Source organism: Balaenoptera borealis, assembly GCF_965194805.1.
Source record: "Balaenoptera borealis genome assembly, chromosome: 20".
NCBI classification, from domain to species: domain Eukaryota; kingdom Metazoa; phylum Chordata; class Mammalia; order Artiodactyla; family Balaenopteridae; genus Balaenoptera; species Balaenoptera borealis.
Window position 1 is genome coordinate 50,431,654 of NC_138879.1, and position 21,339 is coordinate 50,452,992.

The following is a 21,339-nucleotide window of genomic DNA, read 5'->3' on the forward strand; positions in this document are numbered from 1 at the left end:
GGCCTGGCCTGAGAGCAGGGAGGTGATGGGCTAGACCTGGCCCATCGCCTCCCCTTCCCCCCAGGGTCTGGCACAGAGCAGGTACTAGAGAAGCACCGGAGGTGTATGTGTCGTAGTCAGGGCTGTGACCAGTGCTCTGAAAGGCCTGGGGCTTGGGGTTTAACGATCTCAATTCTGAATGATTTTATCTTCAGATCTGTGTTTTGTAAGTGCCGCTTGATGGGACAGTGGCTCACATGCTGGGGCTGGGAGCTTGGTTCACGCGTTGGGCCGCCTCCCCCCGCCTCCCTGCCTCCCAGGATGGGCTCTTGGCCTCCCGCTCTCCTGCCCTCTGCCATCCAGCTTCCTCCTCTCTGCACCTGCCCAGAGACAGCTGCTGTCCTCCCCCAGGCAGGGGCCTGGGTGCCGGGACGGTTGGGGTCAGAGGCACGGAGCCCAGTGTCAGCACAGAGCGGCCGTTCCCGCCCTGGGCTGGCAGTGCTGCGGTGCCTTCAGTGGGTGACTCGGAGAGGGCAGGCCTCTCACCCACCCCGTCCGGGGACCTAGAGTGTTTTGATGCGGAGGCTGCGGTACCCTTGGGGGTCACCTGCCCGCCTGGGGGGTCGGGGCAGTGGGCAGTGGGAAGGGTGGACGCATGGCCCAGCTTTCCTGCTCTCGGTCCCGGCACGGTGCCAGGGTCCAGCAGCTGGCGGGAGGGGGACTGTGGTAGCTGATGGCCCATGTGCCTGGGTGCCACGTTGAGAAGCGGCCGCCCCCGGGCACCTGTGAGGGTCTACACTCACCCCTCAGGTATCCCTGTGCACGAGGGAGCACAACATCAGGTAGCAAATAAAGAACACCAGGACAGGGCAGGAAAGGACAAAGGGAAAAACTGTATTTTAGTACCTTTAACGGTTTTATTTTTTTCTTTTTCCTTTTTTTTTTGGCTGAGCCTCATGGCTTGTGGGATCTTAGTTCCTGACTCGGGATTAAACCTTGGGTTTAACCTTGGCAGTGAAAGCGCGGGTCCTACCTACTGGACCGCCAGGGAATCCCCAGGTTTTATTTTTTTTGCTTTTTGAATGAGGGCCCCTGCCTTTTCATTTTGCGCTGGACCCTGCTCATTATGTAGTTGGTTTGGGGCACAGTAGAAATGGCAGGAGACTCGAGTTTGGAAGAGCTAGTGAATCCCTCCGCCTCTCCAAGCTGCAGTTTTCTTATCTGCCCTGGGCCCCACTCCCCTACACCTGCCTTTCCTCAGTTCCGCGTGCTGCGGATGCGGTCTCGCTGGCTGCTTGCAACGTCCTGCTCGGTCCTCTCCCTGTCAAAGCCATGTTTGCCCCAAGGCTCTCAAGTTGTGGCTCTGCCGCACCCTCCCCAGGGTCGCTCGGTCGAGTCTCTCCCTCCTCCTCTCTCATCTCACCTTGACTTTTTCATCTCCGCGTCCCCCACGGCCCCTGGCACAGTGCTTGGCAGATAGATAAATAGAAGGGGTTTTATAAGTGAGTGTCTTCATATCGATGTGAGGCATCTGCCCTGCTGGGTCGCGGGAGCTGACTTTCCCCCTGGACTCAGCTGGTGCTCAGACAGGATGCTCGTGTTCGGTCCTGACCTACGCATCTGACATCTGATGTGGGATCTCCCTTGCTCTGTCTGCATCAGTGCTGCTCTGGCACCCGCGGAAGCGGTCTGCGGGCACCGTGTCATGCTGTCGGGGGGCTACTCTGCGAGGGTGCCCAGGCCTCTGTTCTCTACCTGGGCCTCTCTGGAGCACAGGCTCTGCCATGACCCCTGGGCCCGGGGAGCACTGTGAGCTGGCACCCAGCACTAACCATTGAGTTTCTCTACCTGGCTCCACCTGGAGTCGTGATGGTGACAAAAGAGATGAGGTCTTGAGCCTGTTGTTAAAAGTAAATAAGTAAATGAAGCAACAATAAGACCACTCCTCACACCTTGAATGGCTACTGTGTGCTGGGCTGTGTGCTAAGGGCTTTACACACATTAATCATTTGATATTCACAATAACCCTCTGAGGTAGGTAGCACTCCTGTCCCCATTTTATAGATTAGAAGACTGAGGCATGCAGAAGTTAAGTAACTTGTCCAAGGGTACACGGTTACCAAGATTTGAGTCCAGGTGTTTAACCGAAATGCAGTACCACCAAGGACTTTCAGTACTTGTAGGGTCCTTAGAGAGCACTGGACCCACACTGGATTGTGGGAATGAGGCCCAGAGAGGGAAGGTGACTTGCCTCAGGTCACACAGTGAGTCTGAGTCCATGGGAACCTGGAAGGGAATCTCAGCCTCCTGACTCCAACTCTATGCTCTTTCCATTCCCTACTCCTGCCTTTTTTTTTTTTTTAAAGTTTAATTTTTATTTATTTATTTATTTATGGCTGTGTTGGGTCTTCGTTTCTGTGCGAGGGCTTTCTCTAGTTGTGGCAAGTGGGGGCCACTCTTCATCGCGGTGCGCAGGCCTCTCATTATCACGGCCTCTCTTGTTGTGGAGCACAGGCTCCAGACGCGCAGGCTCAGTAATTGTGGCTCACGGGCCTAGTTGCTCCGTGGCATGTGGGATCCTCCCAGACCAGGGCTCGAACCCGTGTCCCCTGCATTGGCAGGCAGATTCTCAACCACTGCGCCACCAGGGAAGCCCCCTACTCCTGCCTTTGAGAGCGCCCAGAGGCCCTGATCCCATGGAGGAGGGAGACAGATTAGGATTCAGGTGACATGAGCCATGAAGGCAGCCCTAGGAGGCAGAGGCTGCAGAAACAGGGTGATGGATTCCGGTGCATGGCATCTGGGATGGTTCATTCCCTTGGAAGGGAGTCGCCCATCAGCCCCTGGATTGTTGGCGGGGAGGTGGTGGCATTTCCTACACTGGAGCCACCCTTGAGTCTGCAGGGGAGGGGCCGGCAGCTTTGCACGAGGAAGGGCGTTCAAGGCCCCCGGCAGAGGCCTGGAGCTGGCTTCTCTCTGTGCCCTGGAACCTTCCTTGGAGAACTGGGGTCCTTGGGGAAGCTGTGGACACATTTTGGGGGGGACCTCAGACTTGCTCAGGAAGCCGGGGACGCCAGACCTGGTACCTGTAGGTTCTGCCGGCATGGTCAGGGTCAGGAGAGAGGGTCCCACCTGGGCAGCAGGATCCTGCCTCTAGCTAGAGTTTTCAGGCTGGAGGCGTGACTTCCACATTGCTTGGCCCATGCCCTAGACTCCAGTCTGGCCACTTCTGTGCTGTCCCCCTGGCCCTGGACCCCTGTCCTGGCAGAGCTGGAGGACCCTTCAGCAGGGTAGAGTGAGACCTTCCATTGAACAGATGTGTATAATCGAGGCCCAAAACATGGTGCCACAGAGCCAGGGCTAGGACTCCTGATGCCAAGGGGCTCCCCTGGCTGAAGATCTTTGGGGGGCTCAGACAGAACTGCTAACTGACTGGGCTCTCAGTGGGCTGAGGTCAGCTGAGGACCAGGGATTCCACTTTTCAGATTCCAGCCTCACTCTGGCCACAGAGAATTTTCTAGCTCCTGGGGTTTGGCTTAGGTCCCTTTCTGAGCCTTCCAGTTAGGTGGGGTGGGCTCGAGGGGAGCATTCGCGATGGAAGGGAACTGGCCTTTGCTGAACCTGACCCTGTGAGTCCCTTGGGACGCAGAGCTGACCTTTGAGGACAAAGGTCCTGAGAATTGAGGCCTTTGAGGAAGAATCAAAGTCTTCGTGGAAGAGGTGGCCTCGGGGTTGGTTCTCCACCCAGCCCGCAGGATATAGCGGGTTCGACAGAGAAAGATGGAAGAGCCCTAATGGTGTGCAGGTCATTTGGCTGGTGGAGATGAGGCAGGAAGGGGTGGGCAAAGGCTGGGGACGTGGGCAGGGGCCACTTTACAGAGAGGCTTGCTTGACAGGCTGAGAAATTGATGACGGTGAGTCACTGGAGGGCTTGGAGCAAGAGTGGCCTGGGCAGGCCAGTTTTCGAAAGATTAATCTGGTGAAACTAGAGGCAGAGAAATTTGACAGACCAATGTAAATGCTGGGGAGGTGAGTGTCTGTTAAGGGCAGCCCTGACTTCTGCTGCGACTGGGTGTGTAAATCAGAACATAATCAGGCCTCTCTGGAAAGCAATCAGGCAATAAACATCGGGAGCCTTAAAAATGTTCTTACCCTTTGACCCAGAATTTTCCTTCTGTGGCTGTATTTTAAGGAAATCATAAAACAGGCAGAAAGAGCTTCAGCCATAAAGATGTTCCTTGCAGCAGTAATTATAATGGTGAAATTTTGAAACTTTCTGCCAATAGGATAATTTAAAAGTCAACCATGATGTATCCTCTCAATAGAATGTTCTATAGCTGTTGGAGTGATGTTTACAGAGGTTTCGTAGCTTTATTTATTTATTCATGCTTCAACTTGAAGTACAGAAAGTGTATTTTGTGCTTCTTTATCATCTATGATACCTTCCACGAGCCACCCATTGATCTATTTGTTGGGGATACAGAGATAAATGACATAATCCCTGCCCACAGAGAGATGATATGATCTCAATTGGCCCAAAAAAATGTTTATGGAAAGAAGCCTGGAAGGAATGACATGGAATGGGGACCAGTAGTTTTCCCTCAGTCATGGGATTATAAGGAATCTTTTCCCTTTTCTCTGCTGGTTGGTGTTTTTCAAATTTTCCATAAGGAACTTGTGTTACTTTTCATAATTATAGAAAAAAGCTTCTCATCAAAAGGAGGAGCTATTGCAATAGTCCAGGGAGACGGGATGGAGTTCTGTATTTGGGGAGTGGTGTGTGTGTGTGTTTGTGTATGTGTGTGTGTGTATGTGTTTGTGTGTGTGTTTCATTTATTCATTCAACAGATATTGACTGAGACGCACTGTTTTAGGCCTGGAAACACACCAGTGAACAGCACAGAAACCCCTCCCACTGGGGAGTCCAAATCCGGTGGAGAAGGAGAGAGTAAGGAGGAGAGAATGAGGCAGACGGCCCCAGCACTCTGTGACTGACTGAAAGTGGGGACGAGGCAGGGAAAGGGGTCACGGGTGATTCCCAGGCTTGGGGAGAAGGTGGTGCCTTCATTGAGGTGGGGACTTGGGAACGGGCAGTTCCAGGCCGCTCTCTGTGGTCGTGGTGCGCGCGCGCTGCCTGCTGAGCTGAGGTCCAGGAGGCGGTGGGGGACGTGGGTCAAGGACTTAGGAGACTAGAGGCTGGCCTAGAGGCAGGGATTTCCAGTTGTCTGCAGGGCGGCGGTGACCCTCAGAGATGAGAGTAAGTGTAGAAAAGGGCCACCCCAGACATGCAGCTGCTTTATGCAGGTGGGCGGAGGTGGCAGGGTGGCTAGGACACACCTCCCCAGGCAATGGCATCAGGGCTGGGGCTTTGTCGTGTGTGCGGAGAGCTGGGTGTGGCAGCGGCAGGGCAGGGCGGGAGGGGCTGGGGGTTCCCCGGTGCTCACCTCCGGCTCTTGGCTCCGGGCGGGGGCAGCTGGACAGGAGGGGCCAATGGGGCCACGGTGGCCTCCCAGCGTCTGGCCGACAGCGATGCGGAGTCCGCTCACCTCTCTTCTCTTCTTCTGCAGGAGACGGGAACGTGCCGTGCACATCCAGCATCCTCCAGGAGAAGCAACGTGAGTTAAACCTGGCCCCCAGGGGTCTTTTCTCCACCTTGGGTGGGCCCAAGCTCCTTGGGCGGGGGGCCCCCTCATCCACTCAGGTGGTAGGGTCTTCACTACCGTGCGGGATCGGAGGGCCGGGGCCACTCTCTGCCCCAGGAGCTGAGCTCCACGGGTTCCCAACTTCCTACATGCTGGGCAGCTCGGGGGGTCAGGGCCAGAGAGAGGGGCCTGAGGCTGATGGGCCAGGAGGCTGAGCTGAGCAGAGCAGGTGGAACCACGGAAAGCCTCCTGCGTGGTCTGCCTGTGGGCAGAGGGGGGCACCGGAAACGGGAGCAAGCCCTCCTGAGCCGTTGAGACCATCTCTCTCGGGTGACACAACTTCCAGGAACCACAGTTGGTGACACAGTAACCGAGGCTGTGCCAGGGGTCATGATCCTCTGTCCCATCACTCAGAGGCCTTGTCTGCAGAGCGGGGCCTCCCAAGTCCTTGTGTCCTTCGTATGATACAGGCGTCTCAGATTTCCTTCTGCCTGTGTTTTCTCAAGAGGCCGAGCACAGGATTAGGCCCAGGAGAGACTTGGTAAAGATGTCAATTTCTGGCAAAGTGACCTCAGGCCATCTTCCCTGGAGGTTTGGGGTGCACTTGATGGGCACTCTCTGAGCCGGACGTCTTTGCTGTTGGCAGTATTGAGTTCCACACGAGGCCGGGGCTGGGGACTGGGGTCTGTGTGTGTATCTGGGGGAGGGTGGGCTCAGAACTTTCCTTCCTTCTCTCTCCTGCTCTTTTGGTCTGTGGTTGCAGCCCACTCTGCCCACCCCCTCCCCAGGCTGAAGCCTTTCTTGAGTTCTTCCTCCAAGCTCTTCCATCCGTCAGCTGACAGGAGGAGTACCTGTAGCGCCAGCTTCCCACGGCCTGAGTAGGTGCACAGGCCTTGGAGAAGATTTCTATGCTTCACACATCCGGTGGCAGTTCATAGACGAAGCCCCTCAGGGGCTGGGAGCCATGAGTGTCTCTGAGAGGGGCGTGTGTGCCCCCCACAAGACTCAGGCCATAAGTGCACTGGGCAAGGGGAGGGGCAGTGCAGAGAAGGGGGCAGGTCCCTCGCCTGTGTCCTCGCAGGATGTGAGGCACCAAGGTCAGCAGGAGGGGGGCTGGGTGTTAAAATGTACCCGCTGGATTTTAATTTATAGAGGTGACTGAGTGAAGACCCGGAGAGATCAAAGCCATGGAGAGATCAAAGCCATTGACTGAAGAATTTGTTATTTACACTTCCCCAGGGCAGGGGCCATGGGGGAAGCACCAGGTTTGGTCGGGGGTGGGGCGGGCAGAAGGGGCACGGGGAAAGCCTGGCCCAGAGCCTGGATTGTGTTTTCCGTGGGAAAGGCACATCAGGGCAGGGGAAACAGCTGAGGCCTGGCTGGATTGAATAATGTCGCAGGCTCCGGGCCACAGGGGCGGTCTCTAGTTCTCGGGCACCTGGCCCCAGGGTGATTTAGGGCAGGGGGGATATTTGCCTGGCGTGTGGGAGTTAGTTAAAGGAGGTGGTTGGAGCTGAGGACCCAGGATTGGTTGGTTTGCATGTGAAAGGTGCGTTCTAGGGTGAGTTGTTTATTATCTCTGGGAATTAGCATGGCCTGGGAGGGTCAGTCTCTCCCTGGCCAGCTAGGCTGCCCCCAGAGATGTCAAACATAATAAAATAAAAGCACGCTGAACACAGGATCACATTCCTCAGGAATGTGAGAGAGGAACCAAGCCCAGGTCACTCCTTCTGGGCCCCTAGGAAGAAGAAACCACAGCGGCCTCAAAGTGAAAAACACGGCCACCTGCTGCGGGGCTGTCTCCGAAACGCCAGACCGCAGCTCTGTTCTCCACAGACACAAATGAATTGATCAGACGTTTGGTGTCTTCTGGACCTGGTTGGGGAAAAATGCGTGTTTAAGGAGAAACAAAGCCTTTTTGTTTGTTTGTTTTCTGTTTTTTACACCACGGTTATAGATTTTAGTCAGAATGAGACTGCCGGCAGCTGTCATCCACTTCTGCTCCTTAAGGATGTTCTTGTTTAGTAAAGAATAACAGTAGATGCACGGAAGAATTTCAGAGCTGAAATGGTCATTGAGGTCAGTGATTGCCAAGCACAAACCCAGCGTTTTTGACAACGAGACAAACGACAGTCCTGTAATGTGTTTTTCCATAACATTGAATGCATTCGGTTGAGAGAACAGCTTTTTATTCCGCACTTTGGTCCTGTCTACACATTATGGCATTCAAATACTTTTTCTTTTATGAAATGATGGTGGTAGTTGATGGTGATTTGTGTTTGTCATCCCAAACTGGCAAAATAAAAGTCTGTGGCCCTGAATAAAAATAGAATAATGGCAATGCCTGACATTTATGATGTGCTCCACCATTTATGTTACACCTCTGTGCGTATTATCGTATTTGATATTTCCACTTGGTTTTCAAAACCTCACTAAAAACAAGGTGGGAAGTGGTAAAAATTGCCCTGGACCAGGAGTCAGATAATCCTGGGACTGGTGCTATAGCATCTGAGCTTTCAAGGTGTCAGGCCTGGACTTGAGGCCCAGTTCCTCCATTTACTCTCTGTGCTTCTTTGGGCAAGTTACCTAACATCTCTGGGCCTCGGTTTACTCAGTTGGGGAAAGATGATCGTAATGTCTACTTCGACAGTCGCTGAGGGCATAGAGGTAATGTACATGGGTGCCAAGGTCTGCACCTCACAGATAGGAAGCATTGCATGGTTCTCGCTTATTGTTGGCTTTTGGATGAGCCCTGGAACACCTGGTGGAGGCGCGGGGGTGAATCTCAGCGTCTTACAGAGCCCAGTCTTTTCCATGCTCTGCTGGTCCTGTGGCCGCCTCTGTTGTCACTGGCACAGTCTGAGTCCCCAGGGAGCCCTCCTGATCTGGCCACAAGGGTTGGGAGTGCAGGAAACGGGCCTTCAAGGGCCTCCCAGCTCATGTGCAGGCATGGGATTGCAAGGCCTTGTCTGCAGTGACCACGGGTGGGGGCCTCCGGGGGTGTCCTGGAACCCTCCCTCCTCAGCCAGGCAGCCCAGCCTTCATCCTGCAGCTGCACACGTGCGCTGGCAGCCTGCTGCCTCTGGCTTGTGCTTGCTGTTTGGAACCAGACTTGAGGAAGCCTAGGGAACCAGTGCGGAGGGGCCGGGTGCAGGCGGAGGGGGGAGAGGGGCTCGGACCAGCGTGCAGGAGACCTGGGCCCCCCACCCCTCCAGCTAACTTGCTGTGCAGCCTCAGCTCCTGCCTGTGGCCGGTCTCCTGGCCCGTCTGTACGTAGAGCCCCTTCTAGCTCTGACATTCTAGCGCTCTCTGATTTTCCGTCGCTGCCTCTGTCTCCTGGTTTCCTTTGCCCGCACGTCTAGCTGTTCTGCCGTGTTCACGCTACTCCACAGCAGAGCCGACATTTACAGAGCACTTCTGGCACCTGACATGGTGCTGGGTGTAAGGACTCGGGGAGCTGATTACCTGCTCAGTGAACCTCACTCCTGTTCTTCTGTACAAAGTGAATGGCGCCATTTTCCGCAAACTCAAGCCAGACACCTGGGCGTCCGTCTAAACTTCCTCTTCTCTGCCACCTTCCAGAGTCAGATCAGACCCCTGAGAGCATCCATTCTACCCCCAGCAGAGCTCTCAATGCCTCCACCCACTCCATCCCCCATCCCTTCTGCAGCTGAGGCCACCATCTTCTCTCTTCTGGATGGATCCGTCCTCCCATGCTGGCCTCCCTGCCTCCGGTCTCTCCCACTTTGGTTCTTCCTCCAGAGTGTGAGAGAGACCTTCGCAGGAGGCAGACTTGTCCTCATGGCCTCCTGATGCCCTCTAGTGATTCCTCTCCAATAAAGGATGAGACCAGCCTCCGCACGACCTACCTGCCCACCTTCCCCACCAGCCCTCCCCTTCCTTTCCAGACTGACTTCTAGAAGGAGCATGCAGACTCCAAGCACAGTTTTCTCTTAAGCTAGTTGGAAAACTCGAGCAGTGCATCCAGCCCCGTGGAGGGGACACTAGCAGCCCCCTCCACAGCAGATGGTAGGAAGGACTTGGGGCTCCAGAGCGATTGCCTTGGGACCCAGCCCTGTTGGCCTCTGCCCTCTACTCCATTCATCGCTTCCTGGATCAGGGAGCTGGGTCCACCCCTTCCTGCCAGGACCTACCGTCATCACGGAGGAGGCTGAGGGCACAGCTGTTGGCTCAGTGGGTGTAGTAACTCTCCTTCCTCTGTCTCCCGGGTCCATCTCCAGGGGGAGCAGACTCTCCCAGGAGAGCCGTGGCTGCCTCACTCTCTCCATCCCCCCTCCCTTCCCCTCTCAGCAGCTTCGCAGTGTGCAGGGCGCTGCACACTGATCTTCATGGCCACCTGGATACTGGGAAAGGTCACAATCATTACAACTGTGTCACATTGAGAAAATAAAGACTAGGGGTAAATAACCTTCCAAGGAAGGTGCTCAAACACAGATCTCCATGCTCCTCCATCTCCAGAGCTCAGTCCCATGTCTGGTCTGAGCTCCCATTTTCCTGAAGTTTCTCCTTTCTGGTCACCCCAGGTATCTGGGGAGGTGCCCCATTGTCCCCTGTGTCCCACAGGTACCCCCTTCAAGAGCCAGCTCCACAAACCCCCCAAAAAACTTGGGGTCCAGGATGTGCACAGTAAAGTGCGAGTTGGAGAGACTTTCTCTACCTCATGTCCACCTGTGTGGGTCGGGGGGGTGGGAGGAGGGTGCAGATTCCAGGACAGGAGGACTTGCTATTGTGCCCTCTGAGTCGGACCCAGTCTGTGTGGAGTACAACTTGACCTGCACATGTGACTTACACTTGTGGTCGTCAGATGGCTTTCTCAGGGCCAGTGCCAGGCTTCAGATGCAGGGGTCGGGGCAGCAGGTGGTGCCCCCAGTGTGGGGAGGGTCTGCCCGTGGCCATGCCTGTTTGTTAGACCGGGGTGAGCAGTGCGTCTCTGAACTTTCTCTCGTCCTCGACAGTGGTCCAGACTGAGTCCCAATCCTGGCCCCAGAAGGACCCTTGATCTTTATCCCAGACTGAGCCTCTACCCTAGGCACCGACAGAGCCCCGATTTGTCCCAGGCTGTATCCTGGCTCCAGTCCCTGGTCCTGGACTGAGCTTGGCTCCTTGACCCCAATAACTGTGAGGAAAACCTGTGTGGTTGTCCCACTGAGGCAGAGGGGGAGGATGGGGATGCTCGTGGGGGCGTGGCTTGACCTCAGGCCCACTGTCTGGGACTAGGGACCAGAGGAGCAGCTCTGAATATCCGGACCAGCCACCGAGGGGCTACCCCTCCTGCATACCCTCAGCCCCATGGCCTTCCCAGCAGCCGCACACAGGCGTGGTGCGTGAAGCCCCCTGCCCACGGCTGGCCTCCCCACTCCTCTGCCTGGTAACTGATGTCTTTTCCTGGCCTGTGTGGGCAGCTTGCTGAGCACAGCTGCAGACGGGCTATATTTAGCGGCTTTAATGAGCTCAGGGTGGCAGACGTCCGCCTTGGGAGCACTTTTCTTGCGTGCGTGCGCGTATGCCTATGTTTGGCACGGTCCGTTCGTGTGTGTGCACGCGCACAGGGAAACGTGTGCCTGTGCATTGGTGTGTGTGCGTTAGCGTGTGTGTCCAAGCATCAATGCAGTCATCTGCACAAGGCTCCGTGTGCATCTGTGTGAGTCTGTGCCGCGTCTGCATTGCCAGGGACGTGTGCAGCTTCTGACACGTGTAGGGGCACAAAATAGGAACAAATTATTAGTTCATTCGCTTGTTTGAAAAATATTTAATGAGTCTCTTATATGCCAGCACCTTAATAGTCTCTGGGGATAAAATGGAACAAAAACAAATCCAGTTCCAGCCTTTAAGGATCTTACAATCTGGGGGTTGGTGGAGGGGAAGACAAATGAAATAACCACAAAACTAAAAGTATAAGGATTAGTCCTAGGATACAGAAAGCCATGGTGCTTTTGGGAGGAAGAGAGTAAGAAGGGAAGGCCCCCAGGAGTAAGGAACCCTGAGGTTTCTGTAGGGACTGTCTGGGCACAGAGGGTGAGAGGAAGAGTCCAGGCATAGGGAACAGGATGTGCAAAGGCCCTGTGGCGAGAGGGACATGGGATCCTTGACAACTGTCAAAAAGGCCGACGTGGTTGAGCTTAGAGAGGGTGGGGCAAGTGGTGGGAGAGGTGAGTGGAGAGTCGGGCCTGTGGGCAGACCACACGGGCCTTGGTCAGGATGGGGAAGCCGCAGGAAAGGACAGTGTAGGCTGACATGATAAGATTTTTGTAGGGCAGTTAGAGTCTAGTCATGATTCGGTCGGGGGTTCCAGCAGGAAAAGGAAGGCTCTCGAGCAGCATGACTGGAGGAGAGTCCAGTAGGGGTTTCTTCAATCTCAGGTAAAGGAAACCCGCCAGGCACAGGACGATGCCCTGGGCCACTCCCAGCCCTGAAGGTCACTGCGTGGAGAGCCTCCCCCTCTGTCCCTGCCCCACCTGTGCAGGAGCTTGGCCTTCGGGAGGGACAGGAGAGGGACAGCCTGTGGTGAGTGGGCAGGGAGGGAGCCTCACTGGGGATGTTGGAGGTGGATCTGGAGGGGCGAATGGAGACCATACTGCACAGTCCACTGACTTATACATGAACGAACCACCTTTTCCTTTATTTTTCTATAAGCCCCTTTGCAATTTCGACTCTGCATACCCATCCAGCGGGACTGGTGACAGAGCCCCCTCCGTGATTCCAGGGGTTTCCCTTTTCCTCATTTTCCTGCCCTTGTTCCAAAGCCCCCAGGGGTCTTCCCCGCCACCCTGGTGGGGAAACAGTGTGTGCACACGCGAATGTGTGCAGAAAGCTCTCCGTCCACACTCATGGATGCTGTGGGGCTCCGGGCCCCAGCCTGGTACTCCCTTCCGTCCTGGTCTGCCGAGGGGCCAGGCTCCTTGGGGCACAGGGTGACCAGACCGTGAAAATCATTCTCTCTCCTCCTGGACTTGCGAGAGTCCCCCAAGTTGTGAGGGCACCGCACCTAGTTCTGTCTCCTCCCCTCAGCCTGGGGCAGGGGGTGGGGATCTCTTTTTAGTCTCAGGGAACCTCTGTCTCCTCAAATCCCTTTCTCCTGGGGACAAAAGGGCTTTTAATCACCCTGCTACATGCCCTTTGAAAAAATTCTTATTTTTAATCTGTCTCTTGAGTAGGTAGCACATGTACATGGTATAAAATTCTAAAGGAACGAAGGTGATGAGGGTGCCTCCCTCTCCCCAGAAGCCACGATTGTGACTAGGTTCTTCTAGAACATTCCAGAGATATTCTCTGCATATATGAGCATCTCCCTAAATATTCATTTATATATATATAACTTTATATCTACCCCACACAGATGGGAGCATTCGGTGCCTTCCACTCTGTACCTTGCTTTTCTCAGATAATAATATATCCGGAGTATTTTACTATCTAATACATTCAGAAGGGCATCATTCTTTGCAACGGGTGTGTCATATTTCACGGTGGCCTAGTTTATTGAACCAGGCCCCTATTTATGGGCACATAGGTTGCTTTCTGTCTCTTGTCTATATCTTAGAAAGTGTGGCAGTGGTTAGTGTTGTACCCATGTCATTTTGCACATGGACTTGGAATTGCTGGGTCAAGGGCATTCTGTATGTGGAATGACCTTGCCAAACTGCCCTCCATAGAGGCTGTACTGGTTTTCGCTTTTACCCACAATGAATGAGGAGAGGCTGCTTTCCCACACCTTGGGCGGCTGGGTGTTGATAACTGCTAAGGTGAAAAAAAAGGCGTTTTAGAGTGACTTCAGTGAGCGTTCCTGCAGTTTAGGGTTCTAAGGTTGAGCACCTTTTCATATGTTTAAGGGCCCTGCCCCGCTCCTTTTCTGGAGCCCATGTTCATTTTGAGGGGATTACCGTCGGGGAGTGTGCTTTGGGGTTCCTTTGTGTGCTGACTTCCAAGCCGGGCCAGGGCAGGCTTGACAGAAGTTCCTTAGGGGGTAGGACCCAAAGGTTCAGGCAGGCTTCTGCTCCTGATAACCGCCTCTCTTCCTCTTTCCCTCCCTGCCAGGGATGGCTCTGCTGGCAGAGCCAGTATGGAGACATTTAAAAGACTGACAAGAACACCCCTTTCTTAACCCCCACCTTTGTGGGGTGATGCTTCAGGAGGATGAAAGAGCCCTTGCCGGGTGACCTGGGTTCAAATCCCCACCCCTTCACTTAACCTCTCTGAGCCTCAGTTTTCTCATCTGTAAAATGGGCACAGCATCCTGCCCTCTCAGGATGAATGTGAAGTTTGCCTGAGACGCTGGACGAGGACTAGAAACTCAAGACCCATCTGAGGAAGACTGCATTTATTACAGAGAGTCATCAGATAGGGGACGCCAAGCCCTTCTAGCATCACTGTGTAGTGGCAGGAGAGGTTCTTATGGTTGTATATCTGAAACCTTCCCTGGGCCTGATTCAAGATGGGGACACTGGGTTTCCCCAAGGGGAGTGGCTCCTTGGAGCTATCCCCAAGCTCCCTTGGGGTGGCCAAAAGTGCGTTTTCAAGAGGCAGGATCTGGGGCCCAGACCCTAGCAAGGGACAGGCCTTAGTGGGGACAAGCAACTCTGTGGGGGGCTAATTGGCCCCTGGGGTTTGGCCTCATTAGCCAGATGAATCTAGGCTGACTTGATTGGCTTCTGACCCTGAAAGGCTTAAGGATTCATAGGAGGGGCCTCGGCCTCTAGATCCCCCAGCCCTGGATGAACATCCCCTGCCAGCAACGCTGCCAAGTGACCACTTACACTCCTTGCTTGTACAACCTCCTGAAGGGGAGAGAACGCCCTGCCACTGGGCCAGCACGGGTCACTCTTGTACTATTGTAAACATTTCCTTAGTTGTGCTGAAATTCAGAACTCTTCAGAAACTATCCGCGCCCCCATTCATCCCGACTCTGTCTTCTGCTCCTGTGACCCAAACACAGCTCGGCTGGGATTTGCAGGCAGCAAATGTCCCATAGAGCCTGCTCTTCCCCAGGCTGGGCCCCCTTCCACAGCTTTCCTGCCCAGTTATTGGGCTCCAGATGTGCCCTCAAAGTGACCTGAGCTGCAGGGAGCAGGACGGGGACGTCCCCTCCTCATTCCATAGTCTCTAGTGTGTGCACCTCAGAGGCTGACTACCTTTGGGGGTCCCATTACCCTGGCTCAGGCTGTTTGCAGCCTTTGGTCATGTGACCGGGCTGGGTCACATGACATAGGCCTTGGTCATGTGACCCTAGGGGCTTGAGAGATCCTTGAAGGCACCTGCTATATATCTGATTCATCTTGGTACTTCCAGCCCTGACACAAGTTTGGGCAATAACCAATGGAGGAGGAATTGGCAAGTCATGTCAAGTTGGATTTTTAACCCAAATGCAGGATGGTGATTCACTCTTTGTGTTTCACATTCGTTCTTTCCTTCCATAAGCATGTCATTTCCTTTTGCATTCCCTCATTTGCTGTCAGCTCCCAGAAGGCAGGGCATTTCACTTTGTTTTGTCTGTGGTGTTTGCATTTAGCAGAGTAAGGGGTAGTAGCTTGTTGAAAATGTTCTTATCGTAAACATGACACAAGCCTGTAGTGCATTCAATCGATGTATTCATAAATAGTTGTAAACTAAAAGAAATATGAGTTTGCTAGAGAAAAATTGGAAAATAGAGAAAAGCAGAAAGTTAAAAAAAATCACCCATTGTTCCACCATCCAGAGAAAACCACTTATAAACATTTTGGTGTGCTTTCTTCCAATATCAGGCCTCCAACCCATCCTCCCACCCCTCCACCTAGACTGCTGTTTTTGCATAAAGCCAGGGGCTGGAGCACCGTGGAGGAGGGTGGCCTGGAGTCTGGCTGGTGAACAAAGTTGGTGACTTTTTAATTGTTCTCTGGAGCCCTCAGTGGCTGCCTAGGTCAAGGGTTGGGGGGAGTAAGGAAGCGGGGCTCTGGGCCCCCCAACCTTTTTCAGTCAGAGCCGTCCACTTTCACCTGTTCTGCAAATTGGGTTTCTAAGGAAAATTTCACTGGGCAAAAGATTTCACCATTTTAAAAAAGTTTTAAAACCATACAGCGCGGGCCCATTCTTTCCCTTGCTTCACAGTGCCCCATTCGCATCGTGGCCCCATTCATGAACCTGCACTCCTTGAGCCGCTATGAGAGCTGTGGGTTCCAACCTGGTTTGTCTTTCTGCCAGTGTCCCCTCCTCCCCAGATGCCCTAAGCCCTTGGCGCTACCTTGGGCTCCCAGCCCAGTGACCCTACCCAACAAGCAATGAAGTGGGGTTGGCCAGAGATGTCCGAGTGAGCCTATCAGGTCTCTGGGGGCCCATTGCTTCCTTTTCTAAGGGTCCCCAAACACTTGTTTGTTAATTTGCAACAGGGCTTGCCTGGAAATTGACATGAAGCTCCCTAGATAGAATCAACCACTTTGAAAATCCAGGTGACATTTGCCACCTGCCATCTCTTGGTTCCTCTTCCTCCCTCTGGCATCCCTCAAAGCAACTCACCCATCATGCCTGCAGGTCCCATTAGGTCTAAGAGTCTAATTCTGCTGGGCATGGAGGCTTGAACTCACACAGCATGCTTGGACTCATGGAATCTCCGACTGCCTGACTTCCTAAGAGGGAATGAGGTCTGACCCCCTCATTTTGCGGTCGTGGGGAGAGTGCCCGAGGTCACCCTCTGACTAGGGTACTCATTTCCCATCCCAGGACTCTGTCCATGCCTGTCTCCCGTGTATGTGTCCTTCTCCATGGGCGTCTACCTGGGGGATTGGGGCCGTGATCTGAGCCTCCTGCTTGCAGCTGAATGAAGCTCTAGATCTTCCCAGACATTTCTAGGTATATGCCGTGCATCTCACATCAGAGCAAGATAGCCAAGCCATTGGGCTTATGCAGACACACACGTGTGTGTGTGTTTGCCCATGCATGTGCTTCCATGTGCTCTAAAGGATTAGATACTTCTGCAGCTACGTCTCAGGACGTGCCATGTGGCCTCAAGCTGGGCCCAGCTCTGCTCAGTTGACCCCAGGAGTGACTAAGAGAGGTGGGGCGACTGCCAGGGCTGGTAGAATGGAGGGTAAAATTGAGGGGTCAGCTTTAGCCCGGGGGCACCCCCAGCATCCACTCCTTGTGGGTCCCAGTGGCGGATGGCAAGGGAGATGGAGTCTTTGGCCAAACTGGGTGATGCTTTGCTTAGGGTGCCGAGTGCGTGGGTGACGACCTTGGCTTTTGTCTTGAGAGGAGTGTAGCACATCGGTAATTAGAAGGGATGATCATGATTTGCGCCTTTCCAAGGATGTGATTAAGCAAAAATAGCCTCTATTCTTCAGCCGGCAGGAGGAGGCACGGTGAGCTGGGTGTCCTGGTGCCAGGGCTGGCAGGGGTGCTGGGAGCAGGCGTTGCAGTAGCTGGCCTGCCTCAGAGCTTGTCACAAAACATTGTCACAAAAACAGTTGTGGTCTCACCCCGCCCCAGATCTGGGCACGGCAGGGACCCAGCCTGAATAGCGCCATGCAAACAGAAATGAACAGGAAGTGGGAAGAAACAGGCAGCCTGGTATGAGGTCCTGGGGCCCCTGGAATGCGGCTCCTCACCACCCAGGAACCCCTGCCAGCAGTTCTTGTCACCAGAGGCTCTGGGGAAGCCTCTAGGGGCAGAGTGATAAGGCCCCGGCCAGGATGCTCTAGAATTCCCACAGGTTCCCTGATACCACTTTCCCTGGGGACTTTCAAGAAATGTGCCTCGTGGTGGACGATGCTCCCCTGGTCCCAATTTCTCCTGGGGGTTTGACGGCATAGAGATGTCTCATAGGTCACGTGTACCCTGGGATCTTCACTTGCAATAGGTTTTCACAGAAATGTCATGCTAGGTCCTGACCACTGACTGGTAAGCCTTGCTCTCATGGGGTCCACAGTCTGATGAGGAAATTAGACAAGTAATCTCACGGCAGCAAGCCAGGCCCAGCCAGGCACGCTGTGAGATAACCATCTCTGCCTGAGTAGATCTGAGAAAGCTTTCCAGAGGTGGTGACAATTGAGCAGGTTCGTAGGTTAGGTAGGAGTTTGCTGGTCTGCAGAGGGAGGAAGGGCTTCCCAGGCAGAGGGCTCAGCATGAGCAAAGGCATGGAAGAGTGAGAGAGTTTTGTCTTGTGGGTGAGTCAGAGCCAGTGGCCTCAATCATTGTGGTGGAAATGTCTGGTTCTTAGAAGAGCAGAACCCTTGTGGGCAAGGTACTGGCAGATGGGTTCTAGGCTGCCTTTCTGTTGGTCTACAGAGACCTCTTCTAAGACTGAAGATGGGGAAACTCTGGTCCTGTTGGTCAGCTCTCAAGGGGCCAGAATCCAGATCTGGCAGGCGAGGTCTCCCCTCCTCCATCTTCCAGAGCAAAGCATTTCTGGCTTTTGTGCATTAAAAGGAAGCAAGTCTCCGTCTTCAAACAGCATGGGAGGCCGGACTCTTCCCCTTGGCTAGGGAAGGCGTGAGCCATGCTGAGGACAGCCCTGCTGGTCTCCCATCTCCACTGAGCCTGGAGCTGCCTCAGCATCATTTGTGGCCAGGACGCAGCGCGGATTTGATGCCCAGGGCATCACGTGGGCCCCAAGGGAGCTGGCCACGGGAAGATCAAGGATGCGGGTGCTCTCAGTCTGTGTAATCACTGAGGGTGCAGGATACAGTCCCCACCTGCTGGAGGACATGGTGCCCAGGAGATGGCAGGACCATCATGTCTTCCCTGCGACTTATTTATAGCCTCGCTATGGTAATTTGTGGCAATCACAGCATTTAATTCTGTAATCACACTGCAAGCAGACATCCAGCCCAGTGAGGCTGGGGAGGCTGCCAGGGCTTAGGGAGGGACTTGGGGGCAGGGCAGGAGTGTGGAGGCGGTGATGTCCCCATCAGCCTCCGGCCCCATTGTGTCAGCTGTGGCCCTGGCTCCGTGCCCCCCGATGCACCCTGGATAATAGTAATAATAATAATAATAATAAACTACTAACACATATAGCACTTACCATGTTCCAGGCCCTGTCCTAAGCACTTTGTATATATGGGCTCATTTATCCTCATCACCACTCTGTGAGGTAGCTACTATTATTATGCCCATATTCCAGATGAGGAAACTGAGACACAGGGCACACAGCTGGTAAGAGCGTAGATTTGTACTCAGGCATTCTGGCTCCAAAGTCCATGGTCCCAACTAGGTTTCTCCCAGCCCCAGAAGTGAGGGGTCTCCCAGGCTCCCCGCCCATGACCTCAGCTCTGCCCAGCTCCTGGTTCCTCCTGGTCCAGCTGCCCCAGAGCTGCACACATCACGAAGTATGGTTGCTTCATCCTGGGGAAGCAACACTCAGCTTCCCTCCTGGACACTCTCGGGGTTTCCTACTAGCGAACTTTCACGTGCGGTGGGAAGAAGTCTCGGGGGCTTTAGTCTTCAGGGTGTCACATCAATTTGTGCTCCTGTTTTTTTCTCCTGCAGAATGGGGATTGTCGTGTCTACCTCACTGGGAAGCTGTGGAGATCAGGGGGATGGGAGGGGAGTCACTTTGTCAAGCATCGTCTTCTGCTGAGTGTGGGGCAGCTCCCTCAGTCTTATTAGTTGTGCGGTTTGGGGCAAGTGACCTTGGTTGTTTGAGCCTCAGTTTTCTCATCTGTCAAATGGGGCTAATAATAAGAGTACCACAGCTCAGAGGATAACTGTGGGGACTAGATGAGATGGTACCTGTAAAGCTCATTGTGCCTTGGATGTAATAAGTGCTCAATAAAACTGAGCCATTTACTGGTGTCTTTAGCATAATCCTGTCCTGAAAGCAGGGCCCAGACCTCTTCTAGCCAAGCCCAGGGCAAGGTCTACAGGATGTTCGAATTAAGGCAGAAGAGTCTGAGCCACTGAAGGAGTCTTAGTAAGTGCAGGGCAGAGTCCGGCCTCAAAACAAGTTTTTTCTCGTCCTCCTCCAAGCCAAACCTCTCCATCATTTGGGAAACGATTTCCTGTCTGTGTGGGCAGCAGCTCCGAGCTCATAAAGCAGTTACCCTTAGACCAGGGTTGTGTCTGTGAGGACAGAATATTTCAGAAAGGCACTTGCTGACTGAGAAAAGCTTCTCACTTGGAATTCTTTGCACGCACCCTCCCCTGGGGCCAGTAGTGGCTGAGAAGATGTTGACTTAGAAACACGTTGGCCAGGGCTCTCACCCATGCCTACCCTACCGCAGGGTTGCCTGTAAAGCCCCTGGGAAGGCCCCTCCCCAGATGTGACTCCTAGTGGGTGCTGCAGGCTCATGGAAGGGGGTGGGGTGGAGTGGGAAGGAGAAAGGGCCATCCTGTCTAGAACCGGCTGCTTTAGAGATGAACCGCTTGAAGGCAAACAAGTGGTTCACAGTCTAGCTTTGTGGTTCAGCAACACAGAGAAAATAGTATCCTTCTCATGGGGAGAAAGAAGAGGTGGTGAGGATTCCTCAGTGTGGCTGGAATCACCGGGTGGGCCTTGAGGGGGCCGTTGGATGTCTTGGAGGCGCCCCTCCACCGGAGAGTCCAGTGCAGTGACATTCAGAAATGCGGGTGTTAGATCAGATAAACTGTTCTGTAAGGAGACAGATAGTCCATAGTTTCGGCTTTGCCAGCTGTAAGAACTCTGTGGCAATTACTTAACTCTGCTGCTGTGGCACAAAAGCAGCCATAGACAATACATAAATGAAAAAGTCAGTTGTGTCCCAATAAAACTTTATTTACAAAAACAGACGGCGGGCCAGATTTGGTCCACGGCTGTAGTTTACATGTTAGAGGAATGAGAGCTCAGCCAGGGCTGGATGCCGAGGAGCGCTTCCTGGAGGAGGACATGGCAGCCGAGAGAAGCAAGAAAAGCATTCCTGGCAGTGGCTGGCTTCACCCCAAATCTCGTGTGTGACGGTGAGTGTGCTCCTGGATGCTGGCCTTGCCTCTCGGAGGATCCACCTTCCCTGGACCGGGGTCCCATAATTTAAGGCCTTGCTGTCACTCCGAGAGCTTCAAACAGATCTTTTAAAAAATACTTTACCCAGCTCCTCTGGTTGTTTTCAGAGGGATGCTTGGCCCAATTTCCCTCCGTAACTGGTAGTCACCAGATGGCATTTGTCCTGTTGCTCTCTCATTACTGGTGAGGAAGAGCAGAATAGTTCCTTTCTGGGACACCCCTCCTGGCCTCAGGGACAGACAGCATCCATGATGGCCTCACACTGCCGGCTTCCCTTTCTTTTTCTTCCTTTTTTTTTTTTTTTTAAATAAATTTATTTATTTTTGGCTGCGTTGGGTCTTCGTTGCTGCGCGCGGGCTTTCTCTAGTTGCGGCGAGCAGGGGCTACTCTTCATAGGGGTGCGTGGGCTTCTCATTGCGGTGGCTTCTCTTGTTGTGGAGCACGGGCTCTATGTGCGCGGGCTTCAGTAGTTGCAGCACGCAGGCTCAGTAGTTGTGGCGCACGGGCTTAGTTGCTCTGTGACATGTGGGATCTTCCCGGACCAGGGCTCGAACCTGTGTCCCCTGCATTGGGAGGCAGATTCTTGACCACTGCACCACCAGGGAAGTCCCCGGCCTCCCTTTCCTCAGGAGGAGAAAGGTTTCAGGTTGTGTATCTGTCGGCGGCAGGGGCTGGGCAGCGTGACCCTCCCGAGCTGGGGACGCTGTCATTCCAGCTCACCTGGGAGCCCAGGCCTCATGCCAGCTGGGCCCAGGGAACATCCAGTCACCGTGAGGG

At 54.0% G+C, this 21,339-nt stretch overlaps 1 protein-coding gene across 8 annotated transcripts in view; it reads left to right on the plus strand.

Moving 5' to 3' along the window:
- The window catches only part of PITPNM3 (PITPNM family member 3), a 92,991-nt gene that overhangs the window by 43,073 nt on the left and 28,579 nt on the right, over positions 1 to 21,339 (plus strand). For 5 of the 8 annotated variants that reach the window (XM_082372195.1, XM_082372193.1, XM_082372191.1 and 2 more), the window contains one exon: positions 5,547 to 5,594. In XM_082372195.1, coding sequence (XP_082228321.1) covers positions 5,547 to 5,594 — 48 coding nt within the window. Of the gene's footprint in view, positions 1 to 3,387; positions 4,928 to 5,546; positions 5,595 to 19,323; positions 20,520 to 21,339 lie in introns of those variants that run through there. The other 3 variants (XM_082372189.1, XM_082372190.1, XM_082372196.1) reach the window with 3 other exon arrangements.